The following is a 25,268-nucleotide window of genomic DNA, read 5'->3' on the forward strand; positions in this document are numbered from 1 at the left end:
TATACACATTTGTTTTTATGTTTTCTACACAGCAAAAAATCTACAATGGAGGAAATTATTTTAAGTAAATGTGGCTCCTAAGGTTGCCAATAATTTCATCTTTGGGTAATGGTATTTTTTTTTTTCTGTTAAAAAATACAATTCCTCTTACTACCTTCTGAGTACTTCTTTCATCCTCATCCTCAGATGGATCTGACTGATGTTTTGGACTGTCCATTTGAAGGAATGCTCTGACATCTGGACTAAAAACAAAAATTAACTTTATTATGACTGCATTTCTACACCTTTTCTCTCTTTTAACATGAAAACAAAAGTCAGCATTGTAGCATTTATAGTAAGAAAGGCAAACAAAATCCAATAATAATCATTACTGTATTATAATAAGCAAATTAATTATTTTATTTTATTTTATTTTTTGAATTTTGAATTTTATTTTTAAACTTTACATAATTGTATCAGTTTTGCCAAATATCAAAATGAATCCACCACAGGTATACCCGTGTTCCCCATCCTGAACCCTCCTCCCTCCTCCCTCCCCATACCATTCCTCTGGGTCGTCCCAGTGCACTAGCCCCAAGCATCCAGTATCGTGCATCGAACCTGGACTGGCATCTCGTTTCATATATGATATTTTACATGTTTCAATGCCATTCTCCCAAATCTTCCCACCCTCTCCCTCTCCCACAGAGTCCAAAAGACTGTTCTATACATCAGTGTCTCTTTTGCTGTCTCGTACACAGGATTATTGTTAGCATCTTTCTAAATTCCATATATATGCGTTAGTATACTGTATTGGTGTTTTTCCTTCTGGCTTACTTCACTCTGTATAATAGGCTCCAGTTTCATCCACCTCATTAGGACTGATTCAAATGTATTCTTTTTAATGGCTGAGTAATACTCCATTGTGTATATGTACCATAGCTTTCTTATCCATTCATCTGCTGATGGACATCTAGGTTGCTTCCATGTCCTGGCTATTATAAACAGTGCTGCGATGAACATTGGGGTACACGTGTCTCTTTCCCTTCTGGTTTCCTCAGTCAAAACCACTATGAGGTACCATTTCACACCAGTCAGAATGGCTGCGATCCAAAAGTCTACAAGTAATAAATGCTGGAGAGGGTGTAGAGAAAAGGGAACCCTCTTACATTGTTGGTGGGAATGCAAACTAGTACAGCCACTATGGAGAACAGTGTGGAGATTCCTTAAAAAACTGGAAATAGAACTGCCTTATGATCCAGAAAATTAATTTTAAAAAACAGGGAGTCCAATAAACAAATGGGCAAAGGTTCACACAAGAGAAAAATCCAAATGGTAATGAAATTTAGGAAGATGGCCAACTTCACTAATTATCAGGAAAAAACAAAACAACAGTGAGAAGTCATTTTATGTCCACTAACCAGAAAAATCTAGAAAGATACATAAAACCCCAAGTTGGCAGGGATGAAGGGAAAGGAACACTCTCACGTACTGCTCACAAGAATGTAAAATGAGGCAACTTTTCTGAAAAGCACTTTGGCAATATTTGGTTAAACTGAGTATACATTTTCCCTGGGGCCAGAAATTTCAGTTTTAAGGATAAACTACAGAAAAAAATTATGTACAAGTTCAGTGAAAGACATGTAACTAGGAGACTCATTGTTATACTCTCTATAGCTGTGAATCAGAAGCAGAACAGCCATCCACCACTAGGGAAATGAGTAAGCAGGCTACAGTAACTGACTGCAAAGAAGACTGACCAGCCAGCAGTCAGAAACAAGGAACCACAGCAAAGCACCATTACGTGTACACATTAAACACTCAGACACAAAGCAACAGTCAATCAACATATACCCAAAGACTTATAACAAACCTGCTGAAGTGGGCATCAACAGTGGGTATGAACAAATGGATAGAAAGAGGAAAGAAAGTGAAAGTCACTCAGTTGTGTCCGACTCTTTGCAACCCCGTGGACTATCAGTCCATGGAATTCTCCAGGCCAGAATACTGGAGTGGGTAGCCTTTTCCGTCTCCAGGGGATCTTCCCAACCCAGGGATGGAACCCAGGTCTCCCACACTGCAGGTGGATTCTTTACCAGCTGAGCTACCAGGGAAATCCAGAAATACTGGAGTGGGTAGCCTATCCCTTTTCCAGCGGATTTCCCTGACCCAGGAATAGAACTGGGGTCTCCTGCACTGTAGGCAGATTCTTTTCCAACTGAGCTACCAGGGAAGCCCATAAAGAGGAAATAAGACTGCACAGATTAATGACGATCCTGCTGCTGCTGCTAAGTCGCTTCAGTCATGTCTGACTCTGTGCGACCCCAGAGACAGCAGCCCACGAGGCTTCCCCGTCCCTGGGATTCTCCAGGCAAGAATACTGGAGTGGGTTGCCATTTCCTTCTCCAATGCATGAAAGTGAAAAGTGAAAGTGAAGTCGCTCAGTCGTGTCCGACTCCTAGCGACCCCATGGACTGCAGCCCACCAGGCTCCTCCATCCATGGGATTTTCCAGGCAAGAGTACTGGAGTGCGGTGCCACTGCCTTCTCCGATGACGATCCTGAGGAACGGTTAAATCTCTACATCTGGGTATCTCCTCTTAAATTGTTCTTTTTTTTTTCTTTTAAAAAGTTGAGATATATTAATCCCCAAATGCTAATTTATCTTCCCCCTGCTCCCCACCCTGTTGCTATCCTCTCTGGTAACCATCAGTTTGTTTTCTTTGTCTATTTCTATTTTGCCATCATTTCATTTGTATCATTATTTCAGATTTCACATATAAATTCTATCATACTGTATTTGTCTTTCTTTGTCCGACTTATTTCACTTAATATGATAATCTTTAGGTCCATCCATGTAGCATTATTTCGCTTTTTATGGATGAGTAATATTCTATTATATATATACATACACACACACATATATATCACATCTTCTTTATCCATTTGGCTGTTCACGGACATTCAGGCTGCTTCCATGTCTTGGCTACCGTATATAGTACTGCTGTGAACACTGGGGTGCATATATCTTTTTGAATTAGAGTAGTCTCCAGATATATGCCCAGGAGTGGGACTTCAGATCATGAAGTAACTCCTTTTAGTTTGTAAAGGAAACCTCCATACTGTTTAGGATTAATATACACACACTACTGCTGCTGCTAAGTCGCTTTACTCGTGTCTGACTCTGTGCGACCCCATAGACGGCAGCCCACCAGGCTCCCCCGTCCCTGGGATTCTCCAGGCAAAAACACTGGAGTGGGTTGCCATTTCTTTCTCCAATATACACACTGCTATATATAAAAAAGATAAAAAACAAGAACCTATTGCATAGTACAAGGAACCATATTCAATATTGGGGTGCTAATAATGTTCTATTCCTTGGCCTGGAGGGGGTGATACTCAGATATATTCACTTTCTCATAATTCATTAAGCTGTACAGTCACAATTTGTGCTCTTTTCTATTTGTGTTATACTGCAATAAAGCTAAAATATTTTGTTCATTTGCATTTTTTAAATAGATAAGGAAATATTCCGTTTCTCTAGTAATTAATCAGCCATTTGCATCTGTTAATGTGCTCTGTCTATTTGGGGGGTGGTTCTTAAGTGTGTATTATCTGCATGAGCTCTTTTAGTAAGTATATTTATCTAATGTCCTTTATTCACAGGAAACTTTTTATATTTTTGGTTTTAAATTTCACTTGTAATTTTTGGAGGTCAAAAGGTTTTAGTAATCAAATTTATCAATGTTTTCCTTTGTAACATATCACTCACTCCCAATATGCTCAGAAAACCCTTTCCTATCCACACGTCAGAGAAATAATAATATTTTATTTGAGTTTTAAAATTCCATTTTAATAGGCGTTATCTTAAAAATAACCTTTTCTCTACTAACGGAAAGCTACTTTTGAAGTGCTTTTTCCACACATAATAAGAATAGGCATGTAGTAGGTGTTCAAGATACATTCGCTGATTGGCTTCTCTTTCTGTTTTCTTAAACCTATTTTTATAAACAGTTTGATGTTCAAATGGAGAGTGTGGAAACTAACAAAGTTCCATTAACAGAGGAGATCCAGAAAACGTGAAATGTCACATTGGATTAAAAAGAAAACATCCGTTAAACCTTAAATTGAAAATTAAAAGAAAATCTCTTGGCTATTTAATCTGGGGGTGCTGGAAAAGTCCTCTACTTTAAATGGAAGAGGTGTATATATATGAAAAAGTCTACTGGGCTGTATAATTAAGAATTGTGTATTTTATAGTATAATGCTAAACTGAAATAACCAAGTTGGTTTCAGTTAAATTTCAATACCAAATGTAACATCTTTATGATACCATAGTTCAAGATCCAAAATGAATACTTCAAATTTAATATACACTGTCAGAAGTTCTGAGCAACAGCATTCAAAATACCAGCAGAAATAATGAACATCACCACCATCTATTCTATACTGACTCCATGTGAAGTTCTGTCAAAGGAGACAAATTTAAGCTCTTAGCATATGAATTTCAAACAAGTCAGAAATATGTCAATTTGAAGTAATCTCAAGTGTATATAATAATAATTAAACATTAGAAAGGTAGGGCTTCCCAGGTGGTTCAGTGGGGAAGAATCTGCCTGCCAATGTAGGAGACATGGGTTCGATCCCTGATTGAGGAACATCCCACAACAACACGGAGCAACTAAGCCCACTCACCACACTACTGAGCCTGTGCTCTTAGACCTGGGAGCCTAGCTACCAAAGTCTGTGTGCCCCAGTGCCCGTGATCCGCAACAAGAAAAGCCACTGCCACGAGAAGCCCGCACACCACAACTAGAGCCCTCACTCTCCACAACTAGAGAAAAGCCCCTGCAGCAACGAAGACCCAGTAGAGCCATAAATAAATAAATACAAGTTAAAAAATAAAAACTAACTTTTATTTTGTTTTTATTTAGAAGGGTAGATGATCTAAGCTGACGATAACACAGAATTTGTCTGAGGGAAAAGGCATAATGTTCAAAAAATAATTATACAAAGAGCCAAGTGATAAAAGGTTCTTTGCTGAGGAACACACAAGACACATAAGAACCCTGAATTTAAGGATCCTACCGAGTTTTGTGCCCCTCCGCCACCTGCTCCTCCCTGCAGAGGCCAATCTCAGAGCTACAGCAGGGGCTGACCTTCCCCGGACCCTCATCTTATCTGTGAGCATCAGGGGAAAGGAAACCCAGAGCACTGGGCTGAAGACCTTGGTGAGAGGAGGTCCAGCTCAAGTATTTTACTAATTTAGTAAATTAGGTTAAAAAGGAGGTCAGAGCATCTGCTCAGAAGATAGAAATCCTCTATAAACTGTAAAGAACTATAAAATAGTAATCACTGTTACAAGGGGAACAATGAAAAAATACAGTCCTCGCGTTGTTGTGACTCTGAAAAGTCTGTTAAAAGCATGGGAGCCAATGCCTCTGGAAGGTAAGGGTAACACTCATTTCTCCTTTTATTCCCACACAGAGGTACATGAGGAAATGCTTTCTCAGTGCACGAATAAATATAGCATCAAATAATCAGCAAAATGTTTTAACTGTGCAAAGTCTTTTCAAGTTAAATCTATAAAACAAGTACAAGTACAGTAGGAAGAAAGAAAGAAACTAGGACCTTGAGTTGATGGAGGAAAAAGGTGGAAAATTCTTAGAGGATTAAAAACACCAGGGGAAAAATGCTTGAGGAAGATTCCACAAGAATATACAGCACAAAGTAACATTCCACAGATCTGAGGCTGGGTTTCAGTGTATCCTCAGAACACAATGACAATTACTTACTGGTTGTAAAGCTCTGGATGCCTAACTAAGTTCTGAATGAATTCATTCAGTCCTGCTCTTCTCTGTTTAATAAAATCTGTTAAGAGAGATAATACTATTAGGATTATTTACATCAGACTGTAATTATCATCAATACAGTTATATAAGAATAGACCAACACAAGAGAATGAATTTTGATTTAGAAGTTATTTCTTAATTCATACTTCTTGATATAAAATAAGGAATATTTAACAAATATATTTTAATCTATAAATATGATTATAACATTAAAATAAAGCAGGTAACATATTTTGCTGAAGAAAATTCTCCCCCACAAAAATGCCTATTTTAGGTTCTAAACAGACTCACTACAAAACCTGGAGTCACCAGTTTGCTTTGTCCAGCTCCTTGTATACTTTCAGGTAATGGATAAGAATTAGCACTATGACACTGATGGCTGAAAAGTCATACTAACTGAAATACACACAAACAAAAAGCAAAAACAAGCGTAATCAGTTAATACTGAAATCCTTGCAAGTGGGAATGATGATTAACTGGTTAATTATTATGAAAACTCTGCTGCTAAAAATAGGTTTTTATCTTGTATAAACCTATTTCTCTTCAGAGGTTAAAACTGAGAAATAAAAGTGTTTTCTATGTAAGTCACTGAAGACAAGGGTCATGCCTTTAAATGTATTTTTAACATTAGCCCTTAACACAGTGTCTTGGAACATACTTAACTGATGTTTGCAAATGAATAAATAAAATAACAAACAAATGATTACACATTTTAGCATTTGTCATCTCTAAATTTCATATGCCAATCCTTATCTAACTTACATTGTTTTTGTTCTTTTGTAATTTTATTTTTCAGTGGTAAAGATATCCTTCTTTTTATAAAAGTACCCCAAAAGTAATTTATATATTGACTCCAAGATCCAATCAGCAAAAAGGTTTGATATTAAACTATTCAGAATATAAAAAAGTATATCTAACTCTGTGTGTACTCTACAGAAAGATCCTTCAATTCAAAGTGAAATTTTAACTTTGCAAAGTATAGGCAAAAAAAAAAAAGAAAAGTATAGGCAGTTCAGTTCACTCAGTCCTGTCCAACTCTTTGCGACCCCGTAGACTGCAGCATGCCAGGCTTCCCTGTCCATCACCAACTCCTGGAGCTTGCTCAAACTCATGTCCATCGAGTCAGTGATGCCATCCAACCATCTCATCCTCTGTTGTCCCCTTCTCCTCCTGCCTTATCTTTCCCAGCATCAGGGTCTTTTTAAATGAGTCAGTTCTTCTCATCAGGTAGCCAAAGTATTGGAGTTTCAGTTTCAGCATGAGTCCTTCCAATGAATATTCAGGACTTATTTCCTTTAGGACGGACTGGCTGGATCTCCTTGCAGTCCAAGAGATTCTCAAGAGTCTTCTCCAACACAACAGTTCAAAAACATCAATTCTTCAGTGCTCAGTTTTCTTTATAGGCCAACTTTCACATCCACATATAACTACTGGAAAAATCATAGCTTTCACTATGTTGGCAAAGTAATGTCTCTGCTTTTTAATATGCTGTCTAGGTTGGTTATAGCCTTTCTTCCAAGGAGCAAGCATGTTTTAATTTCATGGCTGCAGTCACCATCTGCAGTGATTTTGGAGCCCCCCAAATTAAAGTCTCTCACTGTTTCTATTGTTTCCCCATCTATTTGCCATGAAGTATTGGCAGAAACAACCCTAAATTCTGCCTCAAGTATGTAAAACTTATCTTACAGAGATTGGTAACCACCAAAATAAAGTGAAAAGAAAAAGGAAATGACACATATGGACTTAAAAGTCGCAGCATAAGAACTCAGAAAGATATGTGGGAAAATTCTACATGGTAGCTGCCAAACACGAGGTTAAAAGAGCAACTTCTTTTTTCATGGTCTTATTGTCCCATCTTTGGCTGGTAAGGGCTTCCCTGGTGGCTCAGAGGTTAAAGCATCTGCCTGCAATGCGGGAAACCCAGGTTCAATCCCTACCTAGGTCAGGAAGATCCCCTGGAGAAGGAAATGGCAACCCACTCTAGTATTCTTGCCTGGAGAATCCCACGGAGGGAGGAACCTGGTAGGCTACAGTCCACGAGGTCGCAGAGTCAGACATGACTGAGCTACTTCACTTCCTTGGCTGGTAAAAGCCCCCATCAATTGTGCTCCTGTGTCCTTTTGATAAAACTTCAGTCAGTATTCTTATACAGCTTCTTTGCTTTCAGGCAAGCTGTCCTAGGATATCTTGCACACTTCCTGCCCAGCACCTGGAAATGGCACTTTTCTATGGATCTCTGGTTCCTTTAAAGGGGAAATGGTATTTAGATGGATGCTAAGGGTGTTTGCTGCTCCTTATTTGTTACTGTTTTTAGGCATTTCCAGGGGAGAGAGCTAGGAAATGTGTACTGTTTTAGAAAGGGAAAAATAAATTGTGACTTCATACTATATTCCCAAATCAAGTTTAAAAATCACAGGACTTTTTTAACTTAAAATCTCCAGTTTTATATTTGTATCTCTTTCATCTTCTGCTTAAAACTTTGGTTCTCATAACACTAACACAATCACAAAAGAACTCTATAAAATTAACAATAAGATCACTGAATGCAGAGTAACATTGCTTTGTGTGCTTTTTTTGCCCTTAGCATACGTCCCATGAGGAATATACAGGTTAATGTCCATGTTTTAAAGTCATTTAAAATAATTATTCTCCATGCGTTTCACCACCAATTAGGTTATAGATTTTTTCCTTGCTTATTTTCAATTGTTAGAGACCTCCATATTATGCATATTATGCAATATTATTGCATTTATTTTTGTTTTTAAATTGCTTAAAATATGCAAAGCTATGAACAAGATTCATCCAGAGGTGTCTTCAGCTGACCTCTCCTTGAAGTCATCAGTTTTCAGGTTTTGATTTATTCTTCCATTATTTCCTTTCGAATATTCACATCCTTTCCTACACAAAAAACATACAATGTCCAGATCTGCACCTTGTTTTTTCCACTTAACCGGGTATTCTGGAGATCACTTCACAGTAATGTACAAAGAGTTTTTTGTTCCTTTTCCCAGATGCATCATAGTCCAAAAATGGAAGGCTATTTCAGTTGTTTCCAGTTTTTACTATTAAAAACAGTGCCACAATCCACAGTCTTATACATACATCATTTCCTATGCAGTTTAGAACAGATCCCTAGAAATGTGATTTCTTGGTCAAAGTGAAACGCATGATAGTTTTGCTAAATATTACCAAATTTCATATGGTTTGTACCACTTTGTATTCCCACCAGCAAAACATGAGAATGTCTGTTTCCCTAAAGCCTAATTAAATGAGCATTCTATCAATCTTTGATTTGTTGAGTGTAACTTGGGTTTTCCAAAAATCTATGGCATGTAGTCTATTTAACTGTTGCCAAGTCATATAAAATATGCTCATGACTAATTTCCAAATGTTCAATAAAAATCAATTTTTAGTGTCAAATAATTAATCCACAAAAACATCAATACCACAAGAACTTGTCTGGTATTTTGCCTTTCACAATGGAATAGCAATGTTGCAAGTCTTTATCCCTTTGCCTTCTTCCCTGGATAAAATGATTCTGACTTCAGGGTTTAATTGAGGGCTCCACAAAACTCTAAACGTACTTCCAGTCTCATATTAATTACTAATATGTGGTTTGAGTCACCGTAAGTGTCTTTCCGCCACTTCAAATTAATTAATTCTCTCATTCCCCCAGGTCGGACACATCAGTTGTCTCTGATTCTACTCTATGTCGCCTTTACCCAAGCAACCACCAAGATTTTTTATAGGTTTTTCATTAAAAGAATTCTTACATCTGACTCAATTTTTATTTTTAATTATTTAACTTTACAATATTGTATTGGTTTTGCCATATATCAACATGAATCCGCCACAGGCATACACATGTTCCTCATCCTGAACCCTCCTCCCTCCTCCCTCCCCGTACCATCCCTCTGGGTCGTCCCAGTGCACCAGCCCCAAGCATCCAGTATCGTGCATCGAACTTGGACTGGCGACTCGTTTCATATATGATATTATACATGTTTCAATGCCATTCTCCCAAATCATCCCACCCTCTCCCTCTCCCACAGAGTACATTTGAATCAGTTCTAATGAGGTGGATGAAACTGGAGCCTATTATACAGAGTGAAGTAAGCCAGAAAGAAAAACTGACTCAATTTTTAGCCCCATTTCCACCCTACTTGCAGCTCTCATTCTCTAACTGGAGGACTCCTGGAATATTCCCTTCACCAGCCTCCCAGTCTCTATCTTGTCTTCCCTCTGCTGTGCATACTTACATATACACGGTGGGTTTCACATTATATTGCCATTTTGCTCAAGTAACTCTAAAGCCCCCAGGCTGCCCTCCACAATGTTTTTCAACCCATGCTCTACAGACATACTTCACTGCTGCACCAACAAAGCAGTTCCATTTTTATTTGTTCTACACATGACATTTTCTGCATAAGATTTCACTATTCTGCAGCTAAAGAGAATACAAGAGAATAAGAGCTCAAAAGTCACTGGTCTACAGAGTCAACCCACGGAATGTGTAATCTGACAGTGTTGTGCCAACTCAATCTTCTATTAATGAATTCATGTAATATTTATTGAGAACCAAATATTTACTAGGCATCATAAATAAAAAAGATAAAGTATCCACCTTCGTAAAATCTACACCCAGATAAAACAGACTGGTAGGACAATAAAGTGTGCTAAGTTCTCCCAAGAGGAAAACAATCTACATAAAATAGGAGAAGTGAAAAAAAATTGGGGAAATGAGAATCCTTTCCAATCCAAAGGTTCAGAAAGTATAGGAGAATAAAGCGTCTTCAGTTGAGAGGATTACAGGGGATTCCAGCAGCCTGCGGCTGTGGGGGTGGGGGGGAGTCAGTTTTAATTAAAGCAAGAATGTGAAAGAAATATGAAAAAGATGGAGGGTAAAGGAGTTTGTTCATCGTGGACAGAACTGCACTGGGTATGGTGAAAAGGTCTGGGAGACAAAGAACAGTGTAGGGTCAGGCTGTAGAGAGGAAGCAGGATAAGTGGTTTGAGAGCTCATATCCTGAGTAACCACCAAGAAAGCAGACACTCAGGAATCAGAGGTCTGATGGTTACAAGCAAGTTAGCTGAGGAGGCAAGATGGTGGGGAGAGAGGAAACTCAATAGCTTGTCAGGATCCACCTGTGGCATAGACAGATGACTTTACGTATGGAATTTCTAGTGGATAGAGATTTCTGTCTAATAAGTAGATATTTGTGTACTAGGTTGATTTCTTAAAGTCTAGTAAAAAAATTTTTTTTGCAGTTGAGGCTTCAGACATACATACAGCCTCCAGATTTCTGAGATCCTATGTGACATTAGGCTTCCCAAAGGTGAACAATAGGATACTTGTATCCCATTCAAAGGCCTGAAAGGTGCCATGTACAGACCACACATTTAGTAAATGTTTCTGGATATAACAAAGAATGCCTCTCATGGTTAGGAAAGTAATCCACATTATCCTTAGTGATCAACAGATTTATCTGAAGCCAGACCACTTGAATTTAACTTTCAGATCTGCTATTTATTAGCTGTATGTGAGCCTGGGCAAATTATCTAACATGTGCCTCAGCTTCCTCATCTATAAAATAGTGATGATAGTAAAACCAGCCTCCAAAAGCTGCTGTGAGGAGTGAATGAATTAAAACATATAAAGTATTTAAAACAATGCCTGGTAATCAGGCATACAGCCTGAGAACCATCAGCTTTGCAGATTTACACTACTATCCAGGGCAATGAATATGTTAACTGCTTCTTCAAAATTTAACATTACTCATGGCTGGTCTAAGAATTTACTGCCTACCTGGATCAAAATTATCACCAAATATTCTCTTGGCAGGAATCTTCAGGGCCATAGCAGGAAATTGTTTCCTTAACTAGAATTGAAAAAAATAATATTACATAAACTTACTATATAGGTCTTCTAGTTATACACATGCCAAAATAAAATATAGTCTAATTTTCAAAAAAAATTCCATCATAAAAACCCATCATACTTTTAAGTATATCATGATTAAGTGTACAATATTAAATTATGCCAGTAAAATACCATTAATCTGGCTAATTCTCTTTTGTCCCAATAAAACAATTAATATCTTTGTGACCTTGGATAAGCTACTTAACATCTCTGTGCTTCAGTTTTCTTGTGGAAAATGGGGATAATCTGAGCACTTATAGATTTGCTGTGAGGCTTAAAATTGTTTAAGTTAAGTACTTGGACAAGAACCTGGGGTATAGGTTTTGAATACCTGTTACTTACTCCCTGTTTATGATGTCAGGAAATGTAACTTCTGTGTTCTGACAGACTGGCAATTGTTTTCTGAGAAAGCTGATGAATTTTCAATTTCCTCTGCTCAATCCTTCCTCCTGTTAATATTCTAACACATTTGTCTCTTAGATTTGCCTATCCCCAGAGAAAAACAACTTGGTCCTGAAGAAATTCAATTTAGGGCAGTAAAGCCATGAAAATGGGTAAATGCTTATTTTTACTATAAGCCTGACATCACTTGACATCAAAGAACCACGCATATACTGTCTTTACACAGCCTTACCAATCCTTGCATTTCTCTAGTAACTTTAAATGTTTTAGAAACAAACAAAAAAACCCAAACATATACTACATACACACACATACAGTGTGCGTTTGTGTGAGAGAATACAGATAAATCTCCAATGACAGGAAATACAAAGAATAGGACAGTGAATTAATCAGTCTAAACTATGGGCAAGCTGTCAGCAAAATTCAGATAAAAAAATCTGTAGAGAAACGACCCGTTTTTTCCAACAAAAAAATTGTACACAAAAGAGAGGTGGAGGGGGAAACTTAGTGATTAAAAGACAACTCATAAAATCAACTATATTTCAATAAAAATTTTTGAAAAAGTTAAAACAAAAAAATAAAATTTATAACGGTTTGAAAAAAAAAGACAATTAACAGGATTTTCAACCAGTCATATGAACACTGAGTATTTGATATTAAAGCATTTTCATTAATTATTGTGATAATGACATTGTATATTTTTAAAGAATCTATCTTTTAGAGATATACACAGAAATATTTACAAACAGAAAGATACGATGTTTGAGATCTGCTTCATAATTATAGTGGGCTGGCTAGGGATACAGATGAAACAAGAATGACCATGTACAATAATTCTTGAAGATGGATGGTACATTATCTGATGTTCTCTATTTATACTAGTCTAGTTCTATACATGTTCAACAAGTTCTATAATAAAAAGCTTCCAAATGCAAACTACAGTCATAAAAAACACATGTTTACAGATTGAAAATGTTATTTTTTTCTCTTCCCTTTTATTCTAAATGGGCTTCCCTGGTGAATCAGACAATAATCTGCCTGAAACGGAGGACACATGGGTTCGACCCCTGGGCTGGGAAGATGCCTTGGAGTAGGGACTGGCTCCCCACTCCAGTACTTTTGCCTGGAGAATTCCATAAACAGAGGAGACTGGTGGGCTACAGTCCATGGGGTTGCAAGGAGTTGGACACGACTGATGTGACTCAGCATGCACACACATGATGTTTCTAAAACTGGCTTACCTGAACGTGGAATAAATGCTGAAGACACTGCAGCAAAAATGGCCAATCCCATACCGTGATCTCTCTGCTCTAACACTTAAAGCTAACAGTTGGGCAATTTAACTAGAAATAAATAGCATGATCATTCGAAGAAGGCAATGGCACCCCACTCCAGTACTTTTGCCTGGAAAATCCCATGGACAAAGGAGACTGGTGGGCTGCAGTCCATGGGGTCGCAAAGAGTCGGATACGACTGAGCGACTTCACTTTCACTTTTCACTCTGATGCATTGGAGAAGGAAATGGCAACCCACTCCAGTGTTCTTGCCTGGAGAATCCCAGGGACGGGGGAGCCCGGTGGGCTGCTGTCTCTGGGGTCGCAGAGTCAGACACGACTGAAGTGACTTAGCAGCAGCATGATGATTTACAATTATTAGAAAAACAGATAGAAAGGATTTATTTCTAATATTCTATGACACTGAAATGTATTTTAGACTACACATCTATATCTTCAGTAGTTTATCTGAAGTCCTCTCTCACCCTTTTTAGTAAGCATTCCAAAATTAGGATGATTTTGAAGAATCTCTTTTCTGCTTGTCTGATATATACATAAGTATTGTTTAATCATCAAATAATTCCTTCAGCTTCCAGTTTTCTCAGATGTTTTAAGTAAAAATCTTGTAGACTGTTACTTACAGTATTGTAAAGTTTATCAAACTCTGCATATCTCCTGAAGACAAACCACTCACTCCTGCCCACTGAGACCAGAACTTTATAAACCTGTAGAAATTAAAAATAATAAAATAAAATTTGAGGGAAACTCCCCACTAGCTATTTACATATGCAAATAAAATGTTTTCATACCTATGAAATAGATAATTAAACATTAATATTTATATACAATCCTCCAAGATACACAAGTATACCAACTCAAACATTTCTTTTATCTTGTTGAAAGGTGTTTTATTTTTTAAATGGTAGGAAAAATTTTCTGTAGTTTTCAGAGTAACATAATGAACACCCGTGTACTCATTATTTACATCTTCTGAATTCTGGCATTTTTCCATTCTTGTTTCAGATTTCCTGGAGAAGGCAATGGCACCCCACTCCAGTACTCTTGCCTCGAAAATCCCATGGACGGAGGAGCCTGGTAGGCTGCAGTCCATGGGGTCGCTAAGAGTCGGACACGACTGAGCAACTTCACTTTCACTTTTCACTTTCCTGCATTGGAGAAGGAAATGGCAACCCACTCCAGTGTTCTTGCCTGGAGAATTCCAGGGATGGGGGAGCCTGGTGGCTGCCGTCTATGGGGTCACACAGAGTCGGACACGACTGAAGTGACTTAGCAGCAGCAGCAGCCCCAAGAATAAAACACAGTTTCAACAGATGACATTGCTCTCTTCTTTCCCAAAGGTAACCACTACTCTGAAATGATAAAGTATTTTCAAAAGTGATGCCTGGTACATAGTAAATACTCAGTTATTAGTTCTCCTCCTTTCAGGGCATCTTTTACACAATATTTTTCAAACCAAGACTTTATTCTCATATTTCCTATGACTTTCTTGCCTATGTTTTAACATTTTCATGCACACATAATTTCATATAACCAGAGTCAACAACCCTATGAAGTAAACAGAAAAAATATTACAACCCCTATTGCAGATAGGAAGAAATGATGGCCCCATGAAGTTAAATAACTTGCCCAAGTTCACAGACTTGTGAGACTAAAATCTAAATATTCTAACCTCCTATGCACTAGAACAAGAGTCAAATCAACAGTTATAATACAGAATTATCTTTCATAGTCCATCCCACAGAGAGGCTCAGAATATAATTCAACATAACACAGAGAAAACAATTTGGACCCCAAAGATCTTTTTATCATTTCTAAAAACAGCAAGTATCTAGGTGTATGAAGAAAAACTCACTGATGTATGTCTTGGGTTATCAACCTCACTATTTTACAGTGAAGATTAGGGGAAAGAGATGTTTATAATACAATTGTCCACAGTCTGTAGATAACACAGTACATTTACTTCAGAAGATGGCCAGAAAATTTACTTCAGAAGATGGCCAGACAAGCATTTACACAAACTATCCTTTCGCATGAGAGACTGGAAAGCTCCACTCACCACTTCATAGTTAGATAATACTGTGAGCAAAGATCTCTCTGACACTGTGTATGTTTATGAAGTATGAACTCTGAAGTACTGTTAAAGATAAGGTCACATTAACAGACCCACAGTAAGAAGGGCCCCACAACGTAAAGCCATACCCTCCCATGAGAAAGGGGACAAAGTCTCACCTGGAAGGTGAAGCCAACCCATTGCATTAGTCACCTGGATAAGTGAGGCAGAGAGAACAAGACCATCCAGGCACCTTTACATGAGCTCCAAGGGTAAGAGAGCTTTTTGGTGTTACCTCTGGTGTTAACCAAGAGGACATTCAGTTGTCTTACAGGAAGCTGTTGGGTAAGATGTCAGAATTGTTTATAAGATGACATGGCTCCCTTTGGAGAGAGTGCAGAAGTAGAGGAAGAAGAACCTAATCAGAGTGCCAGCAAAACAGAGCCATGTTTCTAAAAGCAGACTACAGATTTTATCTCCCATGGTAGTCAGCATCAGATGGGCCTGGAAGCAGGACTCCTTCCAAAGGATCAGAGACTTAGCTTTATATGATTATGAGCATCTTGAACAAACAACATTGTCTGTGCTGACTTCCTGACAGGATAAGGTGGCTTCCCATGGATACTCGAGTACAGCCAAGACTGGAACCAAACCTAGGTTCCAGGCTGAGGCAGCTCTGCTCTCTATTTATAGGAGCTGAGATAAAGCCCTGTGAGGTTACTCATTAGCAGGATGATTTATGAACAAGAGCTTACTAAGTAAGTTCTAATAAAATACAAGTGAATAAAAAAACCTTTCAAATTTGAAAAGACACTCTCATTTGCAAAAATACACAGAATTTAACAAAACCAAGTACAATAAATCTTATGAAGTTTTTTTTAAAAAAGATTTCCTTGTTGCTTGTCTTGCACCAGAATTTAAGTTCCTTGAGAGCAAGGACTGCCATCATGCTTGCTACCCACTTATCTCCAATGCCTAGAACAGCAGCTGGCATAAGAAAAAAGCTCAAGGACAGTTCTCTGAGTGGATAAATCAAAGTATAATTTAGACTTGGTTTAAGTCAAGACTTTCTAGAATGCAGTGCATTTTTCTGAGAGAAGCTGAACTGAATAAAGTCATTTAAAAGGCACATGAGAACTATTCATAAAAATATTACTGAAGAGTTAACGCAGTGTCTATTTTTGTTCCCAAGTATTACACAGACATGCTGAAGCTGGACAGAGTCTGTGCTGGGTTGGGTGGGGTCTATCTGCACTGACTAGAACCAAGCTTGTCGAGGACCGAGGACTGTACTACAGTGGTCAGCAACAAACACAAGAACTTAACCCTCCTTTCTCATTCAACTTCAATGCCACAAACACTTACTAAATGTCCATGTCTGATCTAGATATGGTGATATGTGATAGTGAGGGAAGTGATAGTGAGGGAAGTTGTTGCTTCAAAGAACAAGTTCAGGAGAAGTGCACATAAATAAACCTAAAGGTATGTCAGGTGGTGATAATTGCTATTAAAAAGCTAAACAGGGTAAGTGGGACAGAGTGTGAAAGAGGCAGGGTGACGTGTGAAGGGGCAGGGTGACGTGTGAAGGTGCTATTGTATAGCAGGTGGTCAGTAAAGTCCCTCTTTGACAAGGTACCATCTGAGCATCCGATAGGAGGAGGTGAACAAGGTGATCTAGAGGGAGCCTCAGAGAACTCCAGGGACAGCTCTGGGAATAGCTGGTAAGAGTGACGCTAGAGGCCTCCCTCACCCTTTCACAGAAGACAAGGAAATACTCCTACCATGAAAAACAGGACCCTTGAGATAACCCACTGCATGTATCTGCTATGGATGAGCTTCCAACAAACTCGGCAGGAGGTTCTGTCCTTGAAGGAGAGAACTTACCAAAGTTAAAAATAAGGAGATGGAAGGAATGAAAACTGCACATTCTACTCTGCTACCTAAAGTATACTGATCTCTGGTTTAACATCAATATGATGGTTTTTTCCTCTAATATTTATTTACTTTTGGCTGTGCTGGGTCTCCATTGCTGTGCGCGGGCTCTCTCTAGTTACGGCGAGCGGGGGCTCCTCTCTAGTTGTGGTGCGTGGGGTTCTCACTGCGGTGGCTACTCTTGTTGCAGAGCTCTAGTGCACACGGGCTTCAGTAGTTGTGGCATGTGGGCTCCAGAGAGAGGGCTGAGTTGTTGAGGCATGTGAGATCTTCCCAGACCACACATCAAAATCTTGTCCCCTGCATTAGCAAGCGGATTCTTAACCACTGGACCGCCAGAGAAATCCAACGTGATGTCTCTAAAACTGGCTTATATGAATGTGGAATAAACACTGAAGATAATGCTACAATGTCTGAGGAGAGTCAAATGGCCAGACCCATGCTGCAATCTCTCTGCTCTGGGCGTGCATGCAGGCTGTGGAAGCATGTTCATTAAGGAAGGGAGAACAGAAAATGGAAGGGCTGTTCCCAGCTCTCTGTCTGAGGCTCTGGGAGAAAACCACCATTAGGGGGCCCCTACGTCGTTAAGAAGGCAGACTGGAGTGGTCAGAGGGTTTAGTTTAACTCCTCAACCCCCTCCTGTGATGTGGACTCTGGCAGGGGCCAGGTTGCCCAGTGGTCAGAGCCCAGGACAGACCACTTGAGTGAGGAGCAGTGGAGGGCACACAGAGCCTCAGTGGGCTCCACAGCCACCACAGGGCCAAGGGGAAGCTAAGTCAGCAGTCAGTCACCCCCACTCACCAAGCCAACAAAGAACAGATTACAGATCAGTCCGTCAACGGCGGATGCCAGTGGTGGATGCAGGCATGAGGCCCAGGGTTGGATCAGGTCAACCACAGCCAGAGATTCACCAGACCCGTCACTCTACACCTGGAATGGCAAAGATCTAGAGGATGACAAGAAAGCCGGCATTTGCCAGGCTACCATGAGGTCAGTCATCCACTGAACAAACACTGTGAAAGGGGACACCTCTCTGGCCACAAACCACGATGCCAAGCTGGAGAAGGAGCATGTGTTCACATAAGAGAAAGAGACCACAATGAAAAAGACAGCCTAGGCGTTTTTACATAAAAGAACTGCTTACATTTTCAGTCAAACTGTTAAACAGGATGGGGTTAAATGAGTTTCTTCATAGTGCTCAGTGGGTGGGGCCTTACAAGGAAGAACAGATCTGTTACAGACAAGATAAATGACAGTTTTTGAGGAAAAGGAAGACAGCAGATCTCTATATACTAACAAGACTGCCAGACTAAATACTAATAGTGTGGCATTACACTAAATAAAAAAGTGAGTGTTTCCCAACAGCAGTCACTGATATACTGACTCAGCCAAATACCCACTGCTTGCTCTTTATAAAGTCCTATAGTAGCTGATGAGGAGAAGGTGATACATTGCGCAGTCGTTTCTGACTCTTTGTGACCCCCTGGACTGTAGCCCGCCAGGCTCTTCTGTCCATGGGATTCTCCAGGCAAGAATACTGGAGTGGGTTGCCACTTCCTCCTCCAGGGGATCTTTCCCACCCAGGGATTGAACCCACATCTCCTGTGTCTCCTACATTAGCAGGCGTATTCTTTACCACTGAGTTACCACCATGATAATAAAAGGTAAAATTAGAAATGGACTTTGCCTCTCTGGTGAAAAAAGAGATTAAATATTTTTTCAATGAGGTAGAAAATGACAAATGTCAGGGCCTCCCTGGCAGTCCAGTGATTAGGACTGCACCTTCCAATGCAGGAAATCCGGGTTTGATTCCTAGCCAGGGAGCTAAGATCTGACATGCCTTGGGGCCAAAAAATAAAATAAAATAAAACAGAAACAAAATTGTAACAAATTCAATAAATATTTTTAAAATGATCCACATTAAAAAAAAATCTTACAATGACAAATGTCTTAAGAAAGATATGTGGAAATTAAGACAGTGGTTCTTCACATGGAATCAATGACTTTCAGAGTCCACAGATCCTGAGAAGTGTATGTGCCACAGAACCACTCGTATGCACATTTTCAATTGAGAGGGTCTATCGGACAGTTCACAAGCATCTCTGAAGGGATAGTTCACAAGCATCTCTGAAGAGATAGGGAAACAGGCAAAAACTACACCGAAAAGGAAACTATTTCACCACAGTACACAGAGAAGACTGTGGAGGACACATCATTTGAAAGATAAGCTGCCAAGTCTAGGGGAAGCCATTCTAGGTTCAGGAAGAAAAGCAGAAATGGAAATATTCTCTACATTCAATTTTGTCCCATGAACTTCACATTACATACTTACAGTAAACCTCTTCTTTTTCTCTCTGTGTTCATCAGAGCTGGGGATGCTTACACTTGGACAGCTCTCCTTGTAGTCCATGGTATAATCCCTTTGAGTTTATTGCCTCAGAAGGACACGAAGAAGCGAGTCCAAAGAAACAGTCAGCAGAGGACAAACACAATTAGCTAATCCAAAACATAAAACCTCTTGAGGTAATGTTCAAACTCCATCATGCAACCTTAACCAACAGAAAAAAAAAAAAAGAAAAAAAAAAAGAACTGATTAGCAAAATGATTTTAAAATACCTTGATTTGTCATTCCTGGCTCACAGAACCCATTTTATCCCTCTTCTTGCAGGAATTTAACTTTTGATCTTAAGTCTCAGCCCAGGTTAGAGACATAGTTTCTGTTATGTCCCTTTCAATAGCTAAATCGTCCACTTTCTTCTCTACTAAGAATTTCCGGGAGCATCGTCCACTTTCTTCTCTACTAAGAATTTCCGGGAGCATTTACAACCACGTTTCCTATGGACCAAGGGTTAACTCTCACCTGAAAGGACTCTATTGTGATGGACTGAGAGTAGGGTTTTCAAAGGGTGGTTTTTAAGTTCCTAGCATCAAGAGGAACTGGTGAAGTCTGCTTCCAATTGGGAACCTGTTTAGTAACCAATTATTTACTCCCATTTTACAAATGAGGCAACTGAGACACAGAGAGGTTAAGTGACTTAAAACAAGGCCTGTCTGGCTCCCACCAGGTGACCTCTCTCAAGCTACAGCTGAAAGCCTGGGAGCAGTAACGGCTTCCAAACACTGTGAGAAGGGTGCTTCCCCATGTCCTATTGCTTCTCTCACCTCTGCCCCCATCAGCTTAGTCAACAGTCCCTTTGTTCGAGTCCCTTCTACTCCAGTAAATGCACCAAGAATGACCCCAGAAAACTGACCCTCAAAAATGAAATGCATGTTTGATCAATATCCTGATAACATTACTATGGAGGGAGGGGAGGGGAAACTGACAATCTGGCACATAGTGATACCAAGACCATTCAAACTTCCTGTCCCACGATGAAGTACAAGTGGTGAGCAAGGTGCCATAAGGTCAAGTATATGATGAAAATGTTGATTTCAAAAATAGTGACCTAGACTGTAGCTGCTTCTGACTGTCCCTGAGAATATACACAAAACAAATGACCAACTGAAAGCTGTGAATTCCCAAATAGATGAGTGGAAAATCTATGGCTGTTCTAAATGAGCCCTTTTCCCCTAACAGCTGCTAATCTGATACAACTAAAAATCAAGGCATGGTTTGATGACAAGGGTTGCAGAACCAATTAAATATGCAACGCTGTAAAATCTCTTATGCTAACATGAGGGCAAGAGCTGGAAAAGTGAATGACCCTAAATCACAGATGCAGGCACTTGGGCAGATAAAGATGAGGCTTGCTCCTTGGAAGAAAAGCAATGACAAACCTAGACAGCATATTAAAAAGCACAGACATTACTTTGCCAAAAAAGGTCCATATAATCAAAGCTATGGTTTTTCCAGTAGTCATGTATGGATGTGAGAGTTGGACCATAAAGAAAGCTGAGCACCGAAGAATTGATGCTTTTGAACTGTGGTGTTGGAGAAGACTGTTGAGAGTCCCTTGGACAGTAAGAAGATCAAACAAGCCAATCCTAAAGGAAATAAACCCTGAATATTCATTGGAAGGACTGATGCTGAAGCTCCAATACTTTGGCCACCTGATGCGAAGAGCTGATTCATTGGAAAAGACCCTAATGCTGGGAATGACTGAAGGCAGGAGGTGAAGGGACAACAAAGGATGAGATGGTTGATGGCATCACCAACTCAACGGACATGAGCTTGAGCAAGCTCCGGGAGACGGTAAAGGACAGGGAAGTCTGGCATGCTGCAGTCCATGGGGTCGCAAAGAGTCGGACACGACCAAGCAACTGAACAACAAGGGTGTTTAACTCCACATTTGGCCAAACATCTCAGCTGAAAGTAGCGACCTGCCCTCTGAGGAGACACGGCCTCCTAAGTCCCCTCGCATAAGCCCTTTCAAATTGTTTCACGATTTCTCTTTGCCCCACCATCCCTCACTGCCTCCTAACGGGAATTACATGCCAAAACAGCCCAGAAAGAAGTTCAAAGCCCACTCTGAGAGGAGATCAACTTTACACCAAAAAATGTGAAGAATCTCAACAATTTTACCAGGAGTCTGAGGTACACATAAGGGAGTACATTCACGGTAATCTAAACATAAGATTACTGTGGCCCTAGACATACCCACACGTGCACCCCATCACGCTTTCTCCAGACCTTACTTAAGAAGTACCTGCAGCCATTCACAAGGGTGACTGGCCACTGGGAAAGAGAAGAGCGAGGATTTTCCAAAGGTTACCAGACACTAGCTCTGAAGTGACTCTAGTCCCAGGAAACCTAAAACATAGCCCTCCAGTCAGAGCACCCATCTCACTCCAGAGAGCAGGTGAGAGATAAAGTCAAACCTGGTATCTATCGCATGGTGGGTCCAATGGGAGCACTGGCCTGTCCTGTGGTTATTTTCCTAGTCCTAGAATTTTAGTGGAAATAGATACACTTAGTCACTGGCCAGATCCCTAAATTGGCTCCCTGTTCTGTGTCATAAAATCCATTATGGAAAAAAGGTGAAGGAATCCTTGAACCTCTCCCCCGTCTCCCCACTAAAGCAAATCGAAAACTTCATCACATCCCTGGAGAAGCTCAGAAACCAGTGCCACTGTCAAAAACCTGAAGGATACAGGGGTGTTGACTCCTACTACACTCACATTTACGGGTCTGTTTACCTGGCTCAAAGATCTTAGGGCACGACTACGGATGATTCTAAATTTAATCAGATGGTGATGCCAATGGGATGTTTTTGCTGGAGAAAACTAGCACAACCCTTGACATCCGGTAAACAATGACTGACCAGGCAGAGGGTAAGGGGAACAGAAAGTAAGTATTAGAAGAAAAAAAGGAATGATGAGCCATTTGAGCCAGAGGACTAGCTACAGATGCTGAGACTGCATCTGTAGACTGCAGACAGCGGCTGCATTTTATTTTCGTTTTTTTCTATCACCTTACGTGAAGAACACTAGCAGTGACTCCACGTGGGAGCATGAATGAACTGGCTGAAGTGACTACAGGACCTTGAGTTTCCTGAGTCAAGAACAGAAGCTTTATGCACCAAGTGTGAGCGAATGCTAAGGGACAGAAAGAGGAAGACTGCACTGACATTCTCTGTTTTCCTTTTCAGACTCCACCCTGCTCCACACCACACTCCATAACCTAGGATAGTGACCACCACAGCCCGCACCACACAGGTTCCCTGGCCCTCTGGCTGCCGGCTGATTTAATCCAGAGAGGCACTGGCAGGACATGGGGTGGAAAGAAGGGCATCAGGACATGCGTCTCCTGGCCCTGCTCCCTCCTGGGCAGGCTGTGGCATGGCCGCTGCTATGTTCCTCTCTCTCTTAAGGCCGAAGCTCCTGTTGGGAGACCCTTTCTTCTATGACCACAGCTCTTATGGGGATGAAATACACAATTTTCTACCTTGAGTCCTTACATAAGTTTAAATGATAGGAGTTCCAATTTTCTAATCTAGCAGATGAAGCTAGCAATGCCTACTTCACAAGGTTGTTTTAAGGATTTGCGATGACGAAACCTAGCACTGTTCAGTCAGTCAGTCAGTAAACTGGATCAAATACATTACAATTTGCTTCAAATGAATTTATATTTCCTCATTCAACAAATACTTATTAAGCTTTCATTGCGCACTAAGCAACACAAAGACAAAGAGAAAACTCTATCTGCAAGGAACTTGACTAATGGGGTAGAATGATAAGCAATACAGAACTTATGATAGTTGGTTATACAGAATTTATGATAGTTGGTTAAGTATGATTTTAGATGTATGCATGGTACACTCTGAGAACACACAAAAGGGACATGCACGCAGATCGTCATGGATCCTCAGGCTTGTTAAAGATAAAGCCAGGCAGGGATTTCCCTGGTGGTCCAGTGGCTAAGACTCTGAGCTCCCAATAGAGGGGCCCAGGTTTGATTCCTGGTAAGGGAACCAGGTCCCATGTGTCGCAACTAAGAGTTCCCATGCTGCAACTAAAGATTGCAAATTTATTTTGCAAATTATAAAGCCAGGCAGGTATGGGAACAGATGTTTGAAAGATATCACACTTGTCTGCCTCAATTTTCTCTGAAAAAGGGAGTTAGAATAATGAAATTATTGCTGTGAAGAAATCGTACAAAGATCAAATCATTTGTCCACACTAGTATCCAGCAAACAGGTGATTCCAACTCAAATCTGTGACTCCCCAAATCTATATGTATTCATTTGCTATACCACACTGGCTCTCCTTAAGCTGAGTCGAACCTGCAACCTAACAATATTTAATATTTAGTGTCTAAGCAAGATGATAACCCAGACTGTGCTTTACATGTGTTAACCTGATTGCTCCTCACAACAGCTCCACTGAGAGGAAACCAAGGAGAAACCGAAGCATAAAAAGATGAAGTAACCTCCTGAGGCGGTGGAGTCAGGATTAGAGCCAGTAGTGGTCTGACTTTAGGATCATTATCCTTTAGATCACTCTACCTCAACAACACATGTATGCTCTAAAGAGCCCTCTGGGAAGCAATGAAGAAGGTTCATGGACACGTTTTTAAATGGTCAGAAGCAAAATTTTGAAAAAGCAATTTTGCTATGACTGTATACTTAAGGTGTATTTATTCTGTAAAACTGAAGCAATTAAAATTCTGAAGCAATTAAAAATCTAATGGCCAGGCAGCTCAATAAAATGGAGTGAGAAGAGGACTGATATAAGAATCTCACTCTAGGCACGTCCCTGGCAGTCCAGGGGTTAAAACTCTGTGCTTCCACTGCCAGAGGCGTGGGTTCCATCCCTGATCTGGGAGCTAAGATCCTCTGCATGGTGCTGCCAGATAATAATAACATTAATAGGGAAAAATGGATGTTGGATACATGGGTACTTCTGTACTACTATCTTTGTTACAATTTTGTAAGTTAAAAAAAAAACTATTCTACTATTAAAAGTTTAATTAAAAAAAGGAATCCCACACTAAGAAAGAAAAGAACAAAGAGCCATGTGTTCACATGAGAATCAAAGTTGGAACTCTGGGGCAGGTTCAGAGGTATGGAGGGCCTCTCAAAGAGGAACAGAAAAACAGTCTGCCTTCGTTCTGCTGGAGAGTCACAAGATCATCCTGCAGACTGGTTCCCAGGGGCAGCTGGCTTGCCTAAGGGAGGTCACATGGTTCTAAGGAGACTGAGTTCAGATGTGTGTGTGAAGTCGCTCAGTCAATTTCCACTCTGGGATCCTATGGACTGCAGTCTGCCAGGCTCCTCTGTCCATGGGATTTTCCAGGCAAGAATACTGGAGTGGGTAGCCATTCCCTTCTCCAGGGGAACTTCCCAACCCAGAGATCAAACCCACATCTCCTATGTGTCCTGCATTGGCAGGTGGATTCTT

At 40.1% G+C, this 25,268-nt stretch overlaps 1 protein-coding gene across 6 annotated transcripts in view; it reads right to left on the reverse strand.

Moving 5' to 3' along the window:
* SGK3 (serum/glucocorticoid regulated kinase family member 3) overlaps positions 1–25,268 on the reverse strand; it is a 112,350-nt gene that overhangs the window by 27,258 nt on the left and 59,824 nt on the right. For 4 of the 6 annotated variants that reach the window (XM_070382313.1, XM_070382311.1, XM_070382312.1 and 1 more), the window contains exons 2-6: positions 19,762–19,978; positions 14,068–14,151; positions 11,637–11,709; positions 5,774–5,849; positions 155–242 (exon numbers count right to left, since the gene is read on the reverse strand). In XM_070382313.1, coding sequence (XP_070238414.1) covers positions 155–242; positions 5,774–5,849; positions 11,637–11,709; positions 14,068–14,151; positions 19,762–19,839 — 399 coding nt within the window. In that variant the 5' untranslated portion in view covers positions 19,840–19,978. Of the gene's footprint in view, positions 1–154; positions 243–5,773; positions 5,850–11,636; positions 11,710–14,067; positions 14,152–19,761; positions 19,979–25,268 lie in introns of those variants that run through there. The other 2 variants (XM_070382315.1, XM_070382314.1) reach the window with 2 other exon arrangements.

The sequence above is a fragment of the Bos mutus genome, chromosome 14 (genome assembly GCF_027580195.1).
Source record: "Bos mutus isolate GX-2022 chromosome 14, NWIPB_WYAK_1.1, whole genome shotgun sequence".
Taxonomy (NCBI): domain Eukaryota; kingdom Metazoa; phylum Chordata; class Mammalia; order Artiodactyla; family Bovidae; genus Bos; species Bos mutus.